Source organism: Balearica regulorum, chromosome 2, assembly GCF_011004875.1.
Source record: "Balearica regulorum gibbericeps isolate bBalReg1 chromosome 2, bBalReg1.pri, whole genome shotgun sequence".
NCBI lineage: Eukaryota > Metazoa > Chordata > Aves > Gruiformes > Gruidae > Balearica > Balearica regulorum.
This window is the reverse complement of record NC_046185.1, coordinates 38,621,394-38,640,547: the sequence shown is the minus strand read 5'-3', so window position 1 is coordinate 38,640,547 and position 19,154 is coordinate 38,621,394. Positions and strand designations below refer to the sequence as shown.

The 19,154-nt window shown below is 37.4% G+C and overlaps 1 protein-coding gene across 6 annotated transcripts in view; it reads right to left on the bottom strand.

Annotated features, from left to right (window-relative positions):
- PDE7A (phosphodiesterase 7A) overlaps positions 1-19,154 on the bottom strand; it is an 82,735-nt gene that overhangs the window by 36,599 nt on the left and 26,982 nt on the right. For 4 of the 6 annotated variants that reach the window (XM_075743980.1, XM_075743978.1, XM_075743979.1 and 1 more), the window contains exon 2: positions 1,131-1,191. In XM_075743980.1, coding sequence (XP_075600095.1) covers positions 1,131-1,191 — 61 coding nt within the window. Of the gene's footprint in view, positions 1-1,130; positions 1,192-8,052; positions 8,177-19,154 lie in introns of those variants that run through there. The other 2 variants (XM_075743981.1, XM_075743983.1) reach the window with 2 other exon arrangements.

Here is a 19,154-nt window from a genome sequence, read left to right as displayed (position 1 = left end):
TAAATTCATATATATGCATACATGCATTTAGTTTACAACTTTAAATTCATAGACAATGCAGTCAAGAATTTTTGGAAACTTTATTACATACAATATACAATGAAATTGAAAAGACTCAGGGCATTAAAATACATGTTCTGGCTGATTTAGTTGGAGCCCGTTAAGAATTTATACTCACTAGCTGTTGATGTTCATTGAGCCGTGCGAGAGACATCATGCAAGCATTCATAGTCCATTTCAACACAAAATCATAGCTCAAGCTGGTTTAAATTAAGCAGCATAATTTTGTAGTGAAACAGACTTAAGAGTATATACACAGTCCCCACACCACCAGCAGCCTCCAGAAGAGGTGCAGGAAGTACTGAATCTGGCAGCCAGATCTACCAGAGCTTTGTATCTGTCTCCTCTCAATGACTGACCTCAACTCCTTCCGTGCACTCACTATCACAGAGGGTCTCCCCCCCAATGCTTACCCCTCCCAATAACGTTCTTTCATTTTAATTCAACTTTCCTCTTTAACTAGTTGCTACTCTGGGAACGTCCTTCAGTAAGTTGACTGAACTACTGGCCCCGTCATGCATCCTTTCTCTTCTCAAGTCAACTTCTAGAAATAATACGAGCAGTATTGTTTAAAATCATATCGTTACATTACGAACACCTTGAGCATTTCATAGTCTCAGTACTGAAGTTTTTGAAAGCGTGTGGTAACTCTCACACAAACATTCTCTAAGCTACAGTTTTAATCAGCAGGATACCATGCAGAGGTGATAAATTCCATCAGAGAAAAAAAGATCAATCATGAGTCACTTGGAAAACTTAACTTCTACCAAACACACTAGGTAACTTTTTTTTTTTTAAAATATAGGAGCAAAACATCCAATGCAATGGTTAACTCAGGGGAAAAAAGAAAAAAAAGGCAAACAACCAAAAAAACCCAAGTCAACACAAAAGAACCCAGAATCTTCTAAAGAATCTAACCAGAATATTATCCAGGAGAAAGGGAGTAATAACTTTAAGAATTCAACACTCAAATCTAAAAAAATTTTAAAAATATATATATAAAAATAAAAAAATAAATCAATCAAATGTCAAATGTTAGAATTTTGCAATATAGAAACTGGTATGCTTACCTAGCATACGAATATACAACGCAGTCTGATCAGAGCTGTCATAGGAAATTGCTCCACGTCTCTGCAAAAAAAAAAAGTATATTTTATACAAGTTAGAACTGAATCATTTTTAAACTGAAATGAAAATAAAGTATCAATTGTCCAATTTCATTCTCAAGATTAATTTTGGAAACTTGAACATTCATCTTTCAAAAATATATACACACACACACGCTGACTTTGTTTTAGGAGGGGGCAAAGGAAAGACAAGAATTGGTAGAGAAGAGATTATGAAAAACAGGACCATAGTGTGGAAAAAAAAAATATCCCACCTAAATTTCTTTCCAGATGCTCCTCAACCATTCTTCACAATAAAAAGACACAGAACAAGATATAGCAGACAAAAAAACCATGCTCCTCTTAACCTTCTAGAATGAAATACTTAAACTAGGAACTGCAAGTACTTGTTTTATTTGTTTATTTACCTATGGGGTATTTCCATCTTTCAAAGCTAAAAGTAGTTTTAAAAGAAGTAAAACAACTCAAATGACACCATTACTGCAGTCCTAGGAATTCAACCGATGTTCTGCAAGGGCAGAACTTGGTTGCCACGTGCTACTTTCATTCCACCCAGTACTTTTTGTAGCCAAGTCAAGGTACCACTAAAGCAGGATGTAATACATAAAAGTATTTGAAAGAAAACAAGCAAGTGGTATTTCACATTTGATGATAAAAGTCTAAAGGAGTCATCAAGTTATCCATGCACAACACTGAGATACTCCAATGTAGGCTGTATTTCTTACCTACACAAAATACCTATGTTACATATGTATTCAGCTAATATGATAACAAGTTATAACCCAGGAAGTCTCCCACAAGTGTGGTCAGCTGGTCCTCTAATAGCCAAGAACTGGAGGAATGTTCTCATAGCTACACAACACTGGCATCATGTAGTCTTCAAAGCTTGGCATGACCTAGCAACCAGCCTCACATCTTGCCCTTACTGTACTTCCACCATCTTCTGCCACTTTTTAAACCTTCATTAATGTTACTTCTTAATCCTAGGATCAAAGGATCACCTTCACAGTCAGATTTCAATTTTGCCAGTTCACAACATTTGTTCCTTAAAGAAATAAGATTTTTTTGTGCGTGCATGCGTACTAAAAATTCCTATGACCTTTCCCTGTCCACCATACTTCTTATTTGTACTGAGGACAGTGAAGTCCTCAGTGCCACAAAGGGTTATCAGACCCCTTTGAGATAAAAGCCAACCTGGAGGTGAACACAGTCACCCCTTTTTTCCTCTCTGTAGCAGAAACAACACTCCACTAGGGACACACAACAGCCTGAAAATATGCAAGTTCAAAAGATGGGAAACCAAACCATGTTAAGAAACAGGACAGAAAACCAGATGTCGGCTATTGAAAAGAATTTTAAAAGAAACAAATTACTTGGAAGGGGGAAAAGGCAAAATGGCTTACATGCATCTATCTACAGAACAAACTGAAGGCACATAAAGACAGACTAGAGATTAATAACCTCTTTTCAGCATCATTTGTACCACTGACATGATAAGACTCCACACCCAGAAGTTACACTTAATTGTTTTAATATTTTTCATGTTAAAACAAAAAAGAAAACCTTACACTTGAAGTCAGATAAGTTTTTCCAAGGGTAAGCTTAATATTTAATTACAGAAATGACCAAAGACCTAGCTCCAAATGGGGTCCAATTATAGTAGCTGCTATAAAGACTACAAGGAAGAACTCCCTGCACAGCACTTTTATGTTGTCTTAGCTTTTGTTCTGTATTTCCTTGGAAGATCATAAACCATGCAAATAATCCTTCCCTCAAAATATGTTTGTACAGCATTTCTCACAGCAATGTGCCTTGTCCTGATGGGAAAGACAGCAATACAACTCATCAGCCAGAAAGCGATGCTGATTTCCCACTGACATTTTCAATATATATATATTTTTTCTTCATATAACCTACCTTTGAATTTCAGCAAATCTCAGCTGAATATATTTTCAGTAGCCTGGAACATTACATATCACTGACTAGGCACAATCAGTGATGTAATTTAGTGCTAACTTGCAATTTGCACCTGTCTATCACAGATTTCTGGACATGTCCAGTACAGTTCTGTAATCCAATACAGGAGAAAGCTAAGCACACATGCAACTAGAAGAACCATGCTCAACTGGAGCATTAGTCTCCAAGAAGGAAAACAATACATAAAAAATTACTGAAAAATAAATCCCTTTGATATGTTGATTCTAAAATATTACTTGCTCTCTAAAATCTAAAGTATTATTTGCTAGATAAAGTAGTACATCCATGTATGATATCAAACACAAAGAACATTTTTAAAAAAATAAAACCAGTTGCTTATACAAACAAGTGATTTCATTCTGCAAGGACTCTGAAGGATCTCATAGGAATCTTTGAGCAATCAAATCCTTTTTAAATTTCAAAGTTTGGTTCCCTACGGAAAAAGAGGTAATTTATTGTGTAAACCTTACACAAGGTTACCAACAATGCTTCAAAAGTAGTAGGACAATTTCGGCTAATTTTGCTGAAAGAGTAGAGGTCCTAAAGATACTTCTTTCATTGAAATTTGTTAAATAAAACAGATAAGAGGAAAACACTTATTAGCAAGTTCCACCAAGGGACAGATACAGGGTGGGTGATGAGTGGTCAGACCTCATACATTTAGACCAGGCAAATAAGTGGGGTACCGATAGTTAGGAGCACTGTGGTGGGGCCAAAGACAGAGGATGGAGCTAACAGTACAGAGGTTTTTAGCAAGTTGTGATAGGTAGGTAAATTAAATAATATTACCCTTGTCCAGCCATGGATTGCTTTGTGTCAGCTTACACTCCAAATAGGTAACAGGCTACGTACCGCAGGCTGAAGTATATTACCTATTTTCCCACTTTAAATAATACTATCAGCATATTTTTATACTACCCCTTGCATTACTCTAGAAAGATGCATGAAAAAAAAGAAGAAAAAAAAAAGGAATCACAGGCAGGGTAGATTAAATTACTTAAGATACTGTGCCTAGATTCCACTTTTTAAATCCAGCAAAGAGAAAGACCAGATTTAATGCATCAACTTCTGCTGAGATGTGAACTGTCATGTGCAGCAAATTTGTAAGCAGAAAGGCAAATGTGTCTTGAAGAATTAAAGTTTCTGTAAAGCACTCAACAGTTCAAACAATCACCAAGATTCTACCCTCGCTGACTTCCAAAAATGCCTGCTCCCTCATTGCTAATCAGTGGCCCATTCTCCATAGCCTACGCTGAGACATCAAGACTATAACCTGCACTATAAAAATGTACCTACCTTACACAGTCGAGATGACTGTTGCATACTTTGTATGAACCTACAGAAACCTTGGCTAAAAACTTCATGGACAGAGCTTGACTTCTGGCACTTCAGAATATCACATTATTGTTAATATTAACTCATTTAGCATAAAATTTTATTTCTAGATCTCTGCCATCTCTTTGGTTTACCTGAAGCTTTGTACCTGTTAATAAGAATGAAGCATATTGAACTCCTTGACCCTCTCTACAAATCTCAAACAAATAAGCATCGTTCCAATAGGTAGACAGAATTACTAGTGCTCAAACTGAAGACAATCCTCACGTGTTTAGGCAGGTTTCTTTTTCAAGCACAAGGACAACTTGGTACGGTGGGAATATCTGCTGGACTCTAACTGATTCAACAAATTCCTCAAATGAATAGATGAGGTTCTTAACCACTCCGCTCCTTTCCAGACATGAGCGCAGCCACCTGAATTGGGTGGGCTGTTTCACTTCAGCAGTGCAGACAGCTATCAGAAAGATGACTGGGAGGGATTGTTTACACTGGACTTCCACTTTGAAAATCTCACCTTAAATTTCAGTTTCATATTAGTGTGTCATTTATTCACACTAATATGGCAGTACAGTAAGAGCAGCTTTCATTTCTCCTCCCTTTTGCCACATCTTTATGGAAAGTGAATGGGAGAAGTTCAAACTAAAGTGGTAAATCCATTAATCTTTTAACAACACCAAGGATACACAGACTCCACAAAAACAGGCAAATAGAGTATCTACCAAAAGATAGACTGAAGTCAGATCTTTCTGAAAACCTTTTCACAAGAGTATAAGAAGTTATTAAAAGCCATGCAACGGGAACGACATGCCAAAATAGCACATAGATATATCTTCAAAGAGAAGCCGCTTCAGTGATGCTAGGGAGCATGGCATATGCATGTAACACTTGGAAACAGAGCACCTGCTGCTATTTGTGCCAAACAAACACTTCCACCCATGTATCAGTTTTAGCACAGGGACTTCCCAATCCAGTTCCGAGCTGAGCACCAGCATTACTGTTGGGCACTTCATTCTGGCAATCGCCAGCTAGCCAGCTTTTGGACTGCCAGGTGAAACAACTGCTGGACTCATTCTGTACCAGCAGAGCTGCTGGCCTTCAAAACTCAGTATCTCCCATCAGAAAGAACCATCTATGCTTTTTCATGGAGTACACAAGTCTCTTTTGTAACTCGGTTGTTTATTCAGAAGCTGGGAAAGAAAAGCTAGAGGACAGCACCACAGCTATTTTTACCTACTTGGCTTTTCTGCCTGAGTATCAGAGGATTGCTTTCAGAAAGAGAAATTGAGAACAAGTTTGGAGAAGTTGGTATATCGTGGCACCTGCAATTTACTGATTATGCTGCCTCAAATACACACACTTGGGAGCTATTTAAGATTCTACGACAGTTTATCAACTAGCAGTCCTTAGAATGACTAACTAATTAGACCGGATTTCTCCAACTATTATTGAATTTCAAAAGCAAGACTCATTCATAATTTTTCTTAGAATTATTTCAAGTAATTAAAAGTTCCATGCTAATGTAAGATCCACAGTTTTCCACAGGACATCACTAAGTTTTTACTCACTAAAGCACTGGCAAATGTTCTTCCAAAGCACTTAAACTGTCGTTTAACTCAGACAAGCCACTGAAACGGTCCTGCTACTATTTTCTAAGTATTTCACTGGAGTTCAAAGCAGTATTTTGAAAGTTTATCAAACCAGTGATAAGAAAATGTAGTTAATTTCAGGAAGGCAACACTAACCAGCAATAACAATAAGATGCACATCCCTTTCAAATATCTGAAAGTAGCAATTTTAATATTTTCTTCCATATAAAGCTAATTTCACGTGACCATCTCCCAAGTTGGATGGCAATCATTTTTAAACTTAGCTATTGTTTAAATGACAGTTATCAACGTTAGTGATGCATACATCTAACAAGCATCTGGAAGGTATTTTCTCTTACACATCTTAGATGTGTATCATCATGTGGCACCATTAGATTTATTCAAAGTTTTGTCAACATAAAAACTTCAAGATTTAATAAAAATATGCTAAACAAAAGCTTGAAAACTGATAAGAAAACAGTCAAAAAACCCCACACAAGTGATTGAAGTGAGGACAGAAACACACAGGACTATTACCTTTAGAAACTAAATCAGAATGACAGGACTCAAAAGCAACAGCAAAATAGGAAAATTGGATGAACACAAAAGTAATGCTTAAAAAGAAACATCCGTTAGCACATTTAAAAACACAGCCATAAATAGCTGTGTTTTTATGCTTAACTGTATTAACATCAGCTACCTGGAATTCCTATTTTTCTCACCTTAACAGAATCTTCGACCAAACTGAATTATAGCCATAATTCCTTAAGCAGGCCTTTTAAGTCAAGTTTCAGAAAACCAGCAATTTGACAGTATACCAGTAAAATGTGGATGATGTACTAGGCTAGCACATTGGCTGTAAAACTTTGACATTTAGGATCTGCCTTCAGTCACAAAGAACATCCATTAGGGTAACTTGGTCTTTTTTCATGAGGTGACAAGAGTTATCACAAGTGGTAGCAACTAAGCCTGACCGGTTTCGCTTTTAGTAAATTTAGAACTGTGTTACTGGCAATGACTGAAGAGTACTGGCATGGGTATCTGGCAAAGCTTGTTTTCACAACAAATTCAAATTCATGTTTGTCCAGATTCTCCTGTTAATTGTACAAAAATGTTTAAATTGTGTATGAATTTTTTTTTTAAAAATAAATCTCTATATATAAATGCATGAACTCTGACTCCCCCCCCCCCCCCCCCCCCCCCCCCGTTTCCCTTATTCTCTCCACTGATTCTGGCTCTCCTTCACAATCCTAAACTTAAATTTATTCCTCCTTTTGGAATTAATTCCAGGTTAGGCAGCAAGCTTTGCTGAGAAGAGCCTGGTCTCATCTCCAGGCACCAATCCCATCTATATTTACTACCACAATATACATTACGGGGATACTTACGTTCTTTAGAAGAAGAGAGCAGGAACTCCTAATTTTGCCTATCGTTAATACGCACTTTTCAAAACACAGGCATCTCACATGGAAAGGCTACAAAGTAAGAGAAGTAGCAGGTATTTCACCTAAGCAAACAAAACTGGTATTTCCACTCCCGTAACCCTGAAATCAACACCACAAAAAGGATATCCTGTCCAGGAAGCAAAATACACTAATTTGTATTATTCTCACTATGTTTAAAAGTGTTTTTCCTTATTTTCGCAAAGCCTTTAAGGCGCTATAAAATTGAAGTTCTGTTAGTAAAGGAGGCAAGCAAGCCCTTGCCATTCAGAAGCCATTTCAGATCCCTTTTCACTGTCTCCTAACTGGCACTGCTACAACCACGCTCTTCCCACTTCAAGGCAAGCAAAAGTCGAGATCACGTATGAACACTTAAGAAACACAGTCTTAAATGACGAATGATGTGTTTCCAAAACAGATTAGATTTAAAAATGAAAAGGAACTACTCAAAGTTCTTAATGACTTGTCTTCTCTCAGGCTACTTATAAACCCAGTTAGTCAAAACAGAATAATAAAATGGCCTACCTTAGAAGTAATCCATCTGATAAGGATCAGAGCTAAACACCAGATCAATGCAATTCCCATTGGATCACCCCAAAGACTCGAAGCATAATCTCCTCCCCAATCCCTGCCAGTGCTGGAAGCTGTGTGAGGGTTGAAGAGCCGGAGCGGTAGCGCGCGGTGGTAAGGCAGCAGGCAGGCAGCAGGCAGCAGGCAGGGGCTGCCCGCACTGCCAACAGCTGCGCGAAGGCTGCAGTCACCTGACAGCCCAGCAATTTGCTCCGCGTGAGCAGCGCTGCCCTGTGCGTCTCGCTGCCAGCTCCGCGCTGAACAAGAAAGTTTTACACCCAGAGGACACAGCACATAGTAAAACCTTACTAAACCCCTACAGAAATGCTAAAGGAAATGAAAAGCCACAATTACGTGCTTTTATAATGCATATTTTAATACAGCAAAACGTGCTAGACTACAGGATCAAACTCCAGTACGCAAATCACCTGAGCTAATTCAGGATACTGCCTTGCCTTTAAATGCTATGAAGAGCCTGTTTCCAGCAGATTTCACCATAGCTGATATTCACAAGTTCCTTTTATCTCGGCCACCTGGAGAACTGCTATGAACTGAACTTCAAAACGTATTTCAAGGTTACTTTTATAGCAACTCACTATAAATAACATTAATGAAAGAAAGTTAATGCACTGCATACATGCCATCGTTGAAATCGATCATCACTCTCTAATCTCTTCTTTTCTCCACTAAATCTGAAGTCATCCTTCATACTGCCTTTCTAGCCACACATAGTCATGCCTGAACTGGCACGTTTCTTCAGTTTATTGCTCCAAGGGTTGAACTTGGCTACAACCCCCCCTCCCCCAGCACTTCCCAGGGTTGGAAAGCAGAACTAACTTCCTCCAAGAGCACTGATTATGCAGCCAAGTGGTCCTATATACTTCGTGCATCTTTGAGATTCATTTTCACCTTTGTCATTTTAAGCTGACAAAAACGTTTCATTCCAGAAATACAAAGAAATCTTAAATAGGATGGGAAAAAAGCAGCTACAGAGGGGAAAAAAGGAACGGAGTGTGGGATATTGAGGTGTTTAAAAGGATGAAGTTGAATAAATGAAAATTGTATGAAGATTCCGCTCTTCCTATAATTGTTAATTTAGTATAAGATGATCATATTGCAAATTCCAATATGTTCACGAAATACAAAAGTAAGCACATATTACCAAAGGAGTAACTTTAGCACTGAGAAATTAATTTCCTTCTATCCATAGGAAAAGGGGGGACATACCACCACAGTGAATGTTTACTGTATGAAGGAGAAAACTCAGTAACTGGGATAGGGCTCTTTGTTATTTTACAATATGATTCCTAATATTTGTGCTGCTTTTTTTAAGCTATAATCGTGATCTCGGCACCAGCTGTGGGTTCCTACAGCACTGTTACATTCCAAACACTTACCTTCTGCTCTCTCCCCTCCCTACGCCCCTGAAAACCAGTCAGATCAAAACCATAGGCAAGAACGTTCAGAACAGACCTTTTGGTACCTCATTTGGTGAATATAGCACTTATCTAAAGGTCTGTCAAGTTCCACCCAAAATACAAAGCGTCATGGAGGTAGATTTAAAAACATTACCATCTCTAAACACTTGACAAGGGTAAGACACCCTGGCAATTAATCACCACTCTGTTCTTACTTTAAAAGAAACAACCCACAATAAATGGCATTAGGCTCTATCTGTATTAGCAATTTGGCACAACTGGAGCAGATCACAACACAGCTGCTGCTGAGGTCTTCACTATATGAAGCCCAGGATGGGTTTTTTTTGCAGCCCACGTTTAGTCAAACTTTCTGAACCGGACCCTACCACAGGATGTTCAAAGCTGCCAAAAATGACGGAGAACTAGTCAAACCTCTAGGACCCTATCAAAGAGTGGAACGGCATCGTTTCTCTGAAAGGAGCCTACTTAGTGCATACCGAAACCACTCTGGAAAACAAACAAATGGGCATAATAAACAGGGACAGTGAGGTGATTTGCTTCAAGACTGAACTCTCCTCCAAGTAAAACTCTAACACAAAGAGCCTTATACTCTTTGAAAGGTCAAGCACTTCTCTCCATCACCACTATTTTCAATCCTTGATCAGCCTTCTCTTTTTTCCTGTCTCAAAACACATGAAGGTGTTCTTGGAGTGTGTGGATGGTCGGGTGCATGGAGCAAGCCTTTCTTCCATTGATGTTGGAAACACAGCATAATCTTAGAAAACATAGCGATACAAAGTAACCACCCTGTCCTCTTTTATCTTCCAACAGTAAGTGGTTTAATTAATTAGCATTCTCTTACTGAAAGTTTTTCTTAAAACTATTGTCTCATGCATAAGTTTGATACCAGCACACAGAAATAAAAATACTTGCCCATCTGTTAAGCACCACTACAGCATATTATTTGTTTTAACTATAGCTTGGAAACAGAAAGACTTTCAGAAATAGAATTCCAAATTTGGGGACAAAGGAAGACCAAAAGTGCACTGGCTTGTATGAGAAATCAACAAAGCAGCTGAAGTGCTTCTTTTGGGGAAAGTACTGCTTTGAATAAACCTAAATTAACAAATCTCAGGTGAAGGCAAAATAAATTATGTTTTACAAGTATATGAAAGAAATTATTCAAGGTCACTAGCAAGTATGGCAAACCCTCAGGTAAAAGACTACATAAAAATAAGACAGTACTAAATTCCCTCTGTGATAACATACTACCTATTATACTACCTAAGTTCTGGGAGTGCAATCAGTGACCCTTGGGCTCTGGACATCACCAGTCTCAGCTTCATCTCGAAATGAAGGAGCACACCAGAAAGAACAGCCATGATATATTGCATTTTTTGTCTTTTAAAAATTATGGAAGTTCCTAAGGCTGTTTCATTTTCTTTCTTCTCTTTTTCTTCCCTGCTTCTTAGCATATTCTTTTTCAGTTTTTCTAAAATTTATTTTCTCAATGCATGCAGAGATACTATGTTTGATATGGCAAGATTTCCAGTACTTAACACTCAAATATATCATACAAGTCATTATCCAGTTCCTCTGTCCTTACAATCAGCTCAAACGTACAAATGCAATTGCTGTCTCTTACCATTTACATTGAAGTCATTGGGATATTTATGTTTCTTTGGAAACTGAATGATATATGTCATTGCAGATGCATCTAAGCAGTCAAAAGCAGATTTTGCTACAATTTTTGCATTTGCTGAGTAAACCTTTCTGTGTAATTCCTTCTAAGACAAGAATTCATTATTGATACAGCAGAAAGCACCTGGGGTCTTGCAACAGTTGTTACAAAGATGCCATTAAGGCCTTAGCTAAAGGTACCAGTTTGCTTTCTTTGTGAAACTGGCACCACATGGGACCAGCTCCTATCAATTCAAAGTAGTTCACTATAATATGCGATCCTGATTTGCAAGGATATAATTATTTCCATATATGCTCCTAGAGACCTGCCAGGCTCCACATGGAAACCCATTGCTTCCTATTAGTGCACTCTTATATGAAGTACCAAGTACAGGATCCCAGTTTTACTCGTATATTTCCAAATATCCATCTGTTCCAATCATTATTTTTTTTTAAATAAATTTCAACAGTCATGAAAAATGACTCAGTGTTGCATTACAAACCTCAGTAACTACTACATCTACAGAAGTGCCTTTAAATGCTCCCCCCCCAAAAAAAAACATTTTAATAACACCTACAGAAAATCCAGAGTTGAACCAACAGCACTATATTTCCCAGACATTATTGGGTCTCATATGATGCTCCTGTTTAAGTGCAGCAGGGCTTCACAGATCTCCATCACCACATGAGTTTTTATATGGAAGTTTGAGGCCCATTGCTAATCCCTCCTACTTGCCGGAACAACCTGATTTCACACACATGCACTTGTACTCCTGGCCCAGAAATGAGATCTCCGGGGAGTCTCCTTTGCCCTTCAAACATTCCCTTACAGAACAGGCACCGAACAGCGGCTGTGGCACACCGATTTCTAGGATACAATCTTGACTGGCCTATTACTTGTTATGGACCAGTCAGGGAAATTTACCGTATTTATATTAACAGCACCTAAAGACAGCAGAGGAGTAAGTCTATCATTTACCAACTCATCAGCACATGGTGAAAAAAAAACCAACAGAGTTCTAAACTAATCTCCATCTTTTCTTCACTCTTCCCCTGTCTCATTATCTATCAAGTGTGATTTCTCTCTCCAGCAGACTTCACTAGCCAAGAATAATTAAATGGTAATCTGTGAGAAGTATTCTTGTAACAAATGTGGGTAGCTATTGCTGCAGCCCAACCCAACCACTAAACACTGCATGCAAGGAAAAAAGAGGAAAATAAGCTATTATTTTTACAGATACTGAGAACAGACCTTTTAGAATTTCGCAACATATACACACAGACCAACTTTTACAAATGCTACTTCTATTTATGTCTTAATTTAAAAAGTTATCTAAGCATTTCAATTCAGCTCATTTAAAGCATTTGCCATGTTAGCCCATGTTGCAACTAGGTACAAGACACCAACTATTCTAGCTGCTTATTAGTGAAGTTACATATCAGCCAGTAAGAAATAAGCAAACATGAAAGAGTAAAGAAAGTTAGCAAAATTCACCTTCTTTACTACATATAAATCATCATTACTACTTAACTTATTGTAACTAAACTCAAAAGGCTGGCTGATCTTAAACCAAGGGCTTTGAACTCCAGAACACGAACTTCCACAGCCAAGGATGGCTACAGATCCAGAAGGCGGAATTTAGCAGTTTCCTTAAAGACCCTTTCCGTTTTTAGAAATCTTCAACTTCAGTCTTCAGTGAGATAGAAAAAGAACCCCCCCCTTAGAAAATAAAGGATCCAATCTCAGTGAATTAAAGGAAGCCAACAACCCTACATTTCTATACCACCACTCATTCATCAGCTACTCTAACATAACAATAAGAAACTATCAGGATCATCCTACATGCACCACATTTACAAAAGGAGTAAGAGGTATTCTACATTTTATAAACTAATCATGCAAATCTTTTGCCAAAGCAAGCAAGTTATCAAATGTTGCCTTTTTCTGATGCCTGGTTGTAACCTTTCATCTTATTTGCTCAACATCGTGCTTATGCAGGTTAATAGAAACGGCCATGTAATGCTGAAAGTGATTTGGCAAAAATGCACAGATCATAGTTGAGGGGTCGATGAGAATGCATTTTTAATTCCCTTGCATAGATTAAGCATCTAGAAGCAGATTATTTCTTTCTAAAATGCTTCTTTTGCAATACAAATTAGAATACTGTCAGCACCTCTGTCATATAATGAAATTTGAATTAATTTTCTAGTGATTTTTTTTACCTAACATAGTAAATTTCAGAGTTTCTACAGAGAACATACACCTTTAAAGGATCTAAATTGGATCGTTTGTCACTGTGCTGGTTTGTGCCATATAACCCTTGTTCTTATGAAAACATATCTAGCCAAAGAACTATAGTTCTACTGTTCTGCTATAGTACAGTATTCTTTCTCAATTTTTTTCAGACACTCATTCTTCTGAGGCTGCTTACTTACAATTGCACTTTAGAGCTTTGTTTAAATCCACGGAACTTAGATTTCTGCTCTTCTCCAGAGAAGAGATGTTGGCAAGAAGCTATACTCTACTTTTATCAAATCCTCTTTAAAGAAAGAAACAAACAAAGTATTAAAAAGTTATTAAGATTACAGTCTACACACATATATTTGTCATGTGGTATTTAGGAAATTTTTTTTTTTTTTCCAACTGTCAGATGTATTGAGGTTTATTACCTTGGACAGAGAACCCTTTCAGCATGGTTGGACAGATGCTCAATGAGGGCTGGTCTACATCAGCTTGTATCTGTCCACACCTTTTTGCAGACACTGCCATCTGCTCATTCACAAAAGGTCTGTGGCACAGCAAGTAAGTGGACCAGTTCAATACAAATGCCTTCATCCGTGATTTTGCAGACTTAAAAAATGGTACCATTATTACAAGACAAAGTACTGTCAGGGCCTCAGACTGCAATCCATTCACTAAAGATAGACTGTTCTGAAGGTGAGATGCAAGAAGTAGAGTTTTAACTGCTCGGAGTTAACATGTTTCACTATTAAACACATCTTCAGCAGAGACTGAATGGTATATTGGAAGCAAAAAAAGAGTAATTTCAATTCACACATACTTCACATATTGCAAGTAACCTGGCTATGTAAGTGAAAACAGATGAACAGTAATGAGTGACAAGAAAAGCTACCAAAGTTGTAGACTTTGTAATAAAACATTTATGTTCTATTTCTAAAGCACATCCTTTGAACAGTGAAAGATTGTCTTACTATCTGTCTTCTATTTAACTGGAAACCTAAATAAGAACTGCTGACTTTACAATCTCACAGAAAGACAACATCACATAACATCACAAAATTTTCAAGACATCACAACACAGAAAAGGAAATTACAGAAATTTAAGTCACAGTAGTTGCATCTTACAAGTCTTCACAAATTATCTACAGAAGACACAAAGGACACAAGAAATTTGTCCTCTAAATCCAAGGCTTAAGCTTTTTCCCATGGAGACAAGCTTTTCCAATAACTTTTATTCTTACATGAACACTACTAGCTCACTTCTGCACCTCCACAGCTCCTAGAAGTGTGCGTGTGAGTAGGGGGAGCACAGAATGCGATTGGGGACTCCCCAGGCAGCAAGTCTATGTATGAATTTCCACAGATGCATCTAAGTCATAAACCCAAAGAAGAGAGAACACAATGCAATGAATGAAGGCTAAAAGGCATGGGGACTGGGTACGATGTGAGCTGCTCCTTTTGACTTGCTCCCTGGCTTAAATCTCATTCAGACATGAAAAGCAATCAGTAATTAGTAGATTGAATAAAAAAAAAAAAAAAACCAACACCCCTAAGAGCTTCTGTTTGGCTCCCAAGTGATCGGTATCTCCCATAACTACAGGGGCTCACCTCCCTCTCAGCTTCAAAAACGCCTGCCTGCCTGGTTCTTAACTACCAAATTATTGCTACTCCAGCACTGCTAAAAGATACTTTTAACCCTCTCAAACACACTTCAATTCACTTTGTAGGAAGTTATTTAAAGAGTAGTTTACACAAAATTAAAATATTGACATCTATTGAGACTGCCCAGGCAACACAGCTTCCATTTATTATAAGCAAGGATTTTTAGATATATTTTTCAGATTTTATTTTTAAAAATTAAAGAGTTACCACAGGAAAAAACCAAACAAACCCAAACAAAAAACACATTGCAGCATTTCCCCAGGCACACAGACATATGCTAAAGCTCCGAAAATATGCTAAACATTAAAAAGGCAGTAATAAAATCACCTTTGTTTCTGGTTCCTTGCTAGCCATCACAAAAAAACATGAAAATACGTTGTCAAAAAAGATTAAATTTCAAGAAGAAAGCTGAAAGTTTCAAATTAATAAATTAAGCAGAGATGGCAACAGAACATCTGAAATAAATCAAGCCTAGCTTTTATTTTCCTATTCTGTGATCATTTTTGTTATTAAAATAACTGAATGACTACACAGGATAAACACTAAAACTGGTTACACCATCTGCTGTCAACTCCACAAATCAATATAGTATTTTATTTATAATATGATGGTATTACAAATGAAAGTAATAATTAACTTAAATAGTTATTGCAGAGTTTATAAAGATTAAAGAGATTCAAAGAAAGATCATAATGGCCATGCCCAAGCATTTCACAAAAAAAAGCAAAGCACATAACTAAAAAGCAACACATAGTATCTGAAATACAAAAAAGATGAAGAGAAGTTACAATGGCCAACTACATTGAACTTTTCACCTCAAAAATCTAACATTTTAAGCTTAAAAAAAATTAAAAATTAGCAGAGTTAAATTTTCTCTGGAAAGAATGTTATAACAAAAAAATTGTATCCGGAGATTCGTCTGCACATATTTCTGAACTTGCTTATGCTCCATACCCAAAAATGCTTGTAGTCTTCCATACATTTTCCCAAGAACTAATTAAACCTACGCCCATTAAGATTAAGCTGACCAATTTCAACTGAACTGGTTAAGCAGACCAATTTCAGCTGAACTATTTAAACTTGGAAAGGCTCTAATGAGACCATAAGCTGAGAACCCTAACCTTCCAAATGCCACAGTTCCAACACCTGCCTTTGCAACACCTTCCCTCACAGGTTGCAGCGTATTGAGCTACTGATACAACCCTGTCTTACATACTTCCAAATTATCCTTCACCAACCTGTAGCAGATACAAATTTCTTACAGAGAATGCTTTAAAAACTTGCTAATAATGTTTAATAAAGGTATTTTCATGCAAGACTTATTTTACAGACATTGACACATTTGTAAACCATGTAATTATTGCCTTGCACTAATATTCTGTTAGCATGTGGGTGCCAGCGCTCCATCCATCCAAAGACTTTTCATCAAAAACCAAATCTTACTTCAGCATCTCACTTACTATAGATAAAGCTGACCCAGTAACAGAGAGCGCTTTTCAGCACTGTTGTGGCCTACGTCTTCAGGTGTTAAACTGGAAAAAGACTACTGTGAGACTGAAATGTACTGAAAAGGTTCAGCCTTCTATTACAGAGATGTCAGCATAAGATATTTTTTCTTGGATACAAAGAAAGTTTTTTTTTTGTTTTTTTTTTAAATACATCAGTGCTAAGAAAGAGATAGCTGACAAAGGAATTACAAGCTCAAAACTAATATAAAAAAATTCCTAGGCAAAAAAATTCCATATGATTACAATCCCCTACTAGAGGAAGGCATGGAAGGAGGTATGGAAACAGGCATACAAAGAAAGTGTTCTATTAATAGATTAATACATTTTTGATACACTTCACAGCTGACACTGACATAGAAAAAAGGTAGAAAGCTAGTAGAAAAAAGTTTAGGGATGACTTCAACTACAACTAATACCCTTCCTCAGCCTTCTCAAAAATTACAAATATCCTTGTACGGACTCCTCATTATTCAACCTGAGTGTGCATTTTATCGCATTTACAACATTCCAAGACCTCCTACAATTAAAAACCACTTTCAAGTAATTTTTCTTACTGGGATTTCACAGCAGCATACCTCTGAATTTAATAATCCATTTTTAAAGGTAACAATATGCTACTTTCACTGTCAAGCTTTAACATTACACAGAAATTGAATTTAAGAATCTAGTATTAAAAGTTATTTCGATAGGATTTAAAAGATTTACATTCGTAAAATTAAGTTCCGTTTCCATTTTACTTAGTTATCCTGCAGGGATACTGACAAAAAGCCATACGACTGTTGTATTGTTTCTTAAAGAAGCAGGAATTGCAGCAGTACCAACAAGAATGTTTGTCTCTGAAGCTCCTTGCCACCCACTGGACACCTGTCAGTCTTGGCACTGGCCTTTATGTGCCCATGTAAAGAAGATTTTGCATGGCATAGCCCTCTCTTGACCAAATTAGGCTAACCTCATCTGCATTGACATCAGTGCCTATAATTTTGGAATCTCATCGACAGAAATAGCTTTATCACAGGGCCCAGCATACAAATTAAGCATCTGTATAGGGCGTGCTGAACTTGTGGAAGTGATGAAAGCTGTAGTGGAAAAATCTTAGCATACGCTTTGAAGCTATATCTAATTAAGGCAACAGTTAGCTACTTTGGGTGAATTTATTATTTGAAGTCTTGGGTTTAGTCTGCTTGCAGTATTCTCTGTTTGCACACAAGCTGGTGATGTTAAAACCTTTCATTTTCACTGAGAACCCTGAACAGTAGTTCACCTTAGTACATCTGAAAGCATTCAGTATTTCAGGTATATAGAAATCACACGAGTTTTTATTACCAGATCCCAGTTTTGTCTTCAAATTCAGTGTCACTAATCATCCTGTCGTTCTGTGAGAAACCATTTCAGCTTGCTACAGGATTATTCCCAGTACTAAATTTGTGCTGTCTATGCGCAACAAACTATGAACACTAAGACACAATTAATTTCATTAATGCTACATGACTTGAAGTCTAGTATATCGGATCATAATTTCCTTATGAATGTAGTGATCTAATTTTATAGAGGGACTTTTGGAAAAAAGCAAAATGGCAAAACAATTAAGCTACATAATCAACCTCTGAAACACATTTGGAAAATAAGGGAAGAGAAAGAGAGGAGTAACCTGCATGACTGTAGCATAATTCCAGGCTCCTCATTACTCTGTCAGAGCTGGGAGTTTGCAGATCAAAAGGCATACAGCACCGCTCGCTCCGTTCTCCGGGGGAAAGGAGGATCTGCTGTCAGTTACTTCTCCAAATATGATGGAAGACAGACATGAGCCTCACTATAATTAAAGCCTTTCTCACCTTATGAAGGAATTTTAAGACTTATGGAAATATAGATGAGCATGTAGAACTAAAGATCAGAACAAAAGAATAATAGAAAACACTAAAAAGATTCTTTGCTTTAAAATACTTACTGAATATGGATGTCATTGCTCCTGAGGGGAACAGTACTGGAAGTGCTGAGCCTACCCCCAAAGACTAGAAAAAAATGGAAAGAAATGCAACCCCAGCCTGTAGTTCAAGATCCCTGGGTTTTGGGAGGAACATGGGGAGCCAGCCTGTGACAAACGCAGCAGAGCCTTGCTTCCCATGTTACGAATCAGTCTACCTCCACCACAATTAACCCAACTTTTTCTTTACTGCTTCCTACACAAAATTACAAGTTGTTCCTCATGCCTCTAACCAAGAGTTTCCAGGTGAATTCAAAAAAACTCACTCTCATCCTACTGTCCCCTCTTTTGCATCATATCCCACCAAATAATAGTGCAGGGGAACAGGGAAAGAAAGGTACCACGTACTGTGGCTGATTCATCAGTCTGGTGAAAAGACTAATTCTTGGTCTTTTGTTCACTTTTCAAACTAGGAAGAGCAAAAACTTTTCAAATTCTGAAAATAACTGATTTTCAACACTGAACTTTTATTCTGCTTTGAGAGATAGGAGTATTTCTATTAAGCAATACCTGTTTCTTTCAAGAAAGTTTCAGGCACATCCTTCTAGACAAATGATACAGTCATT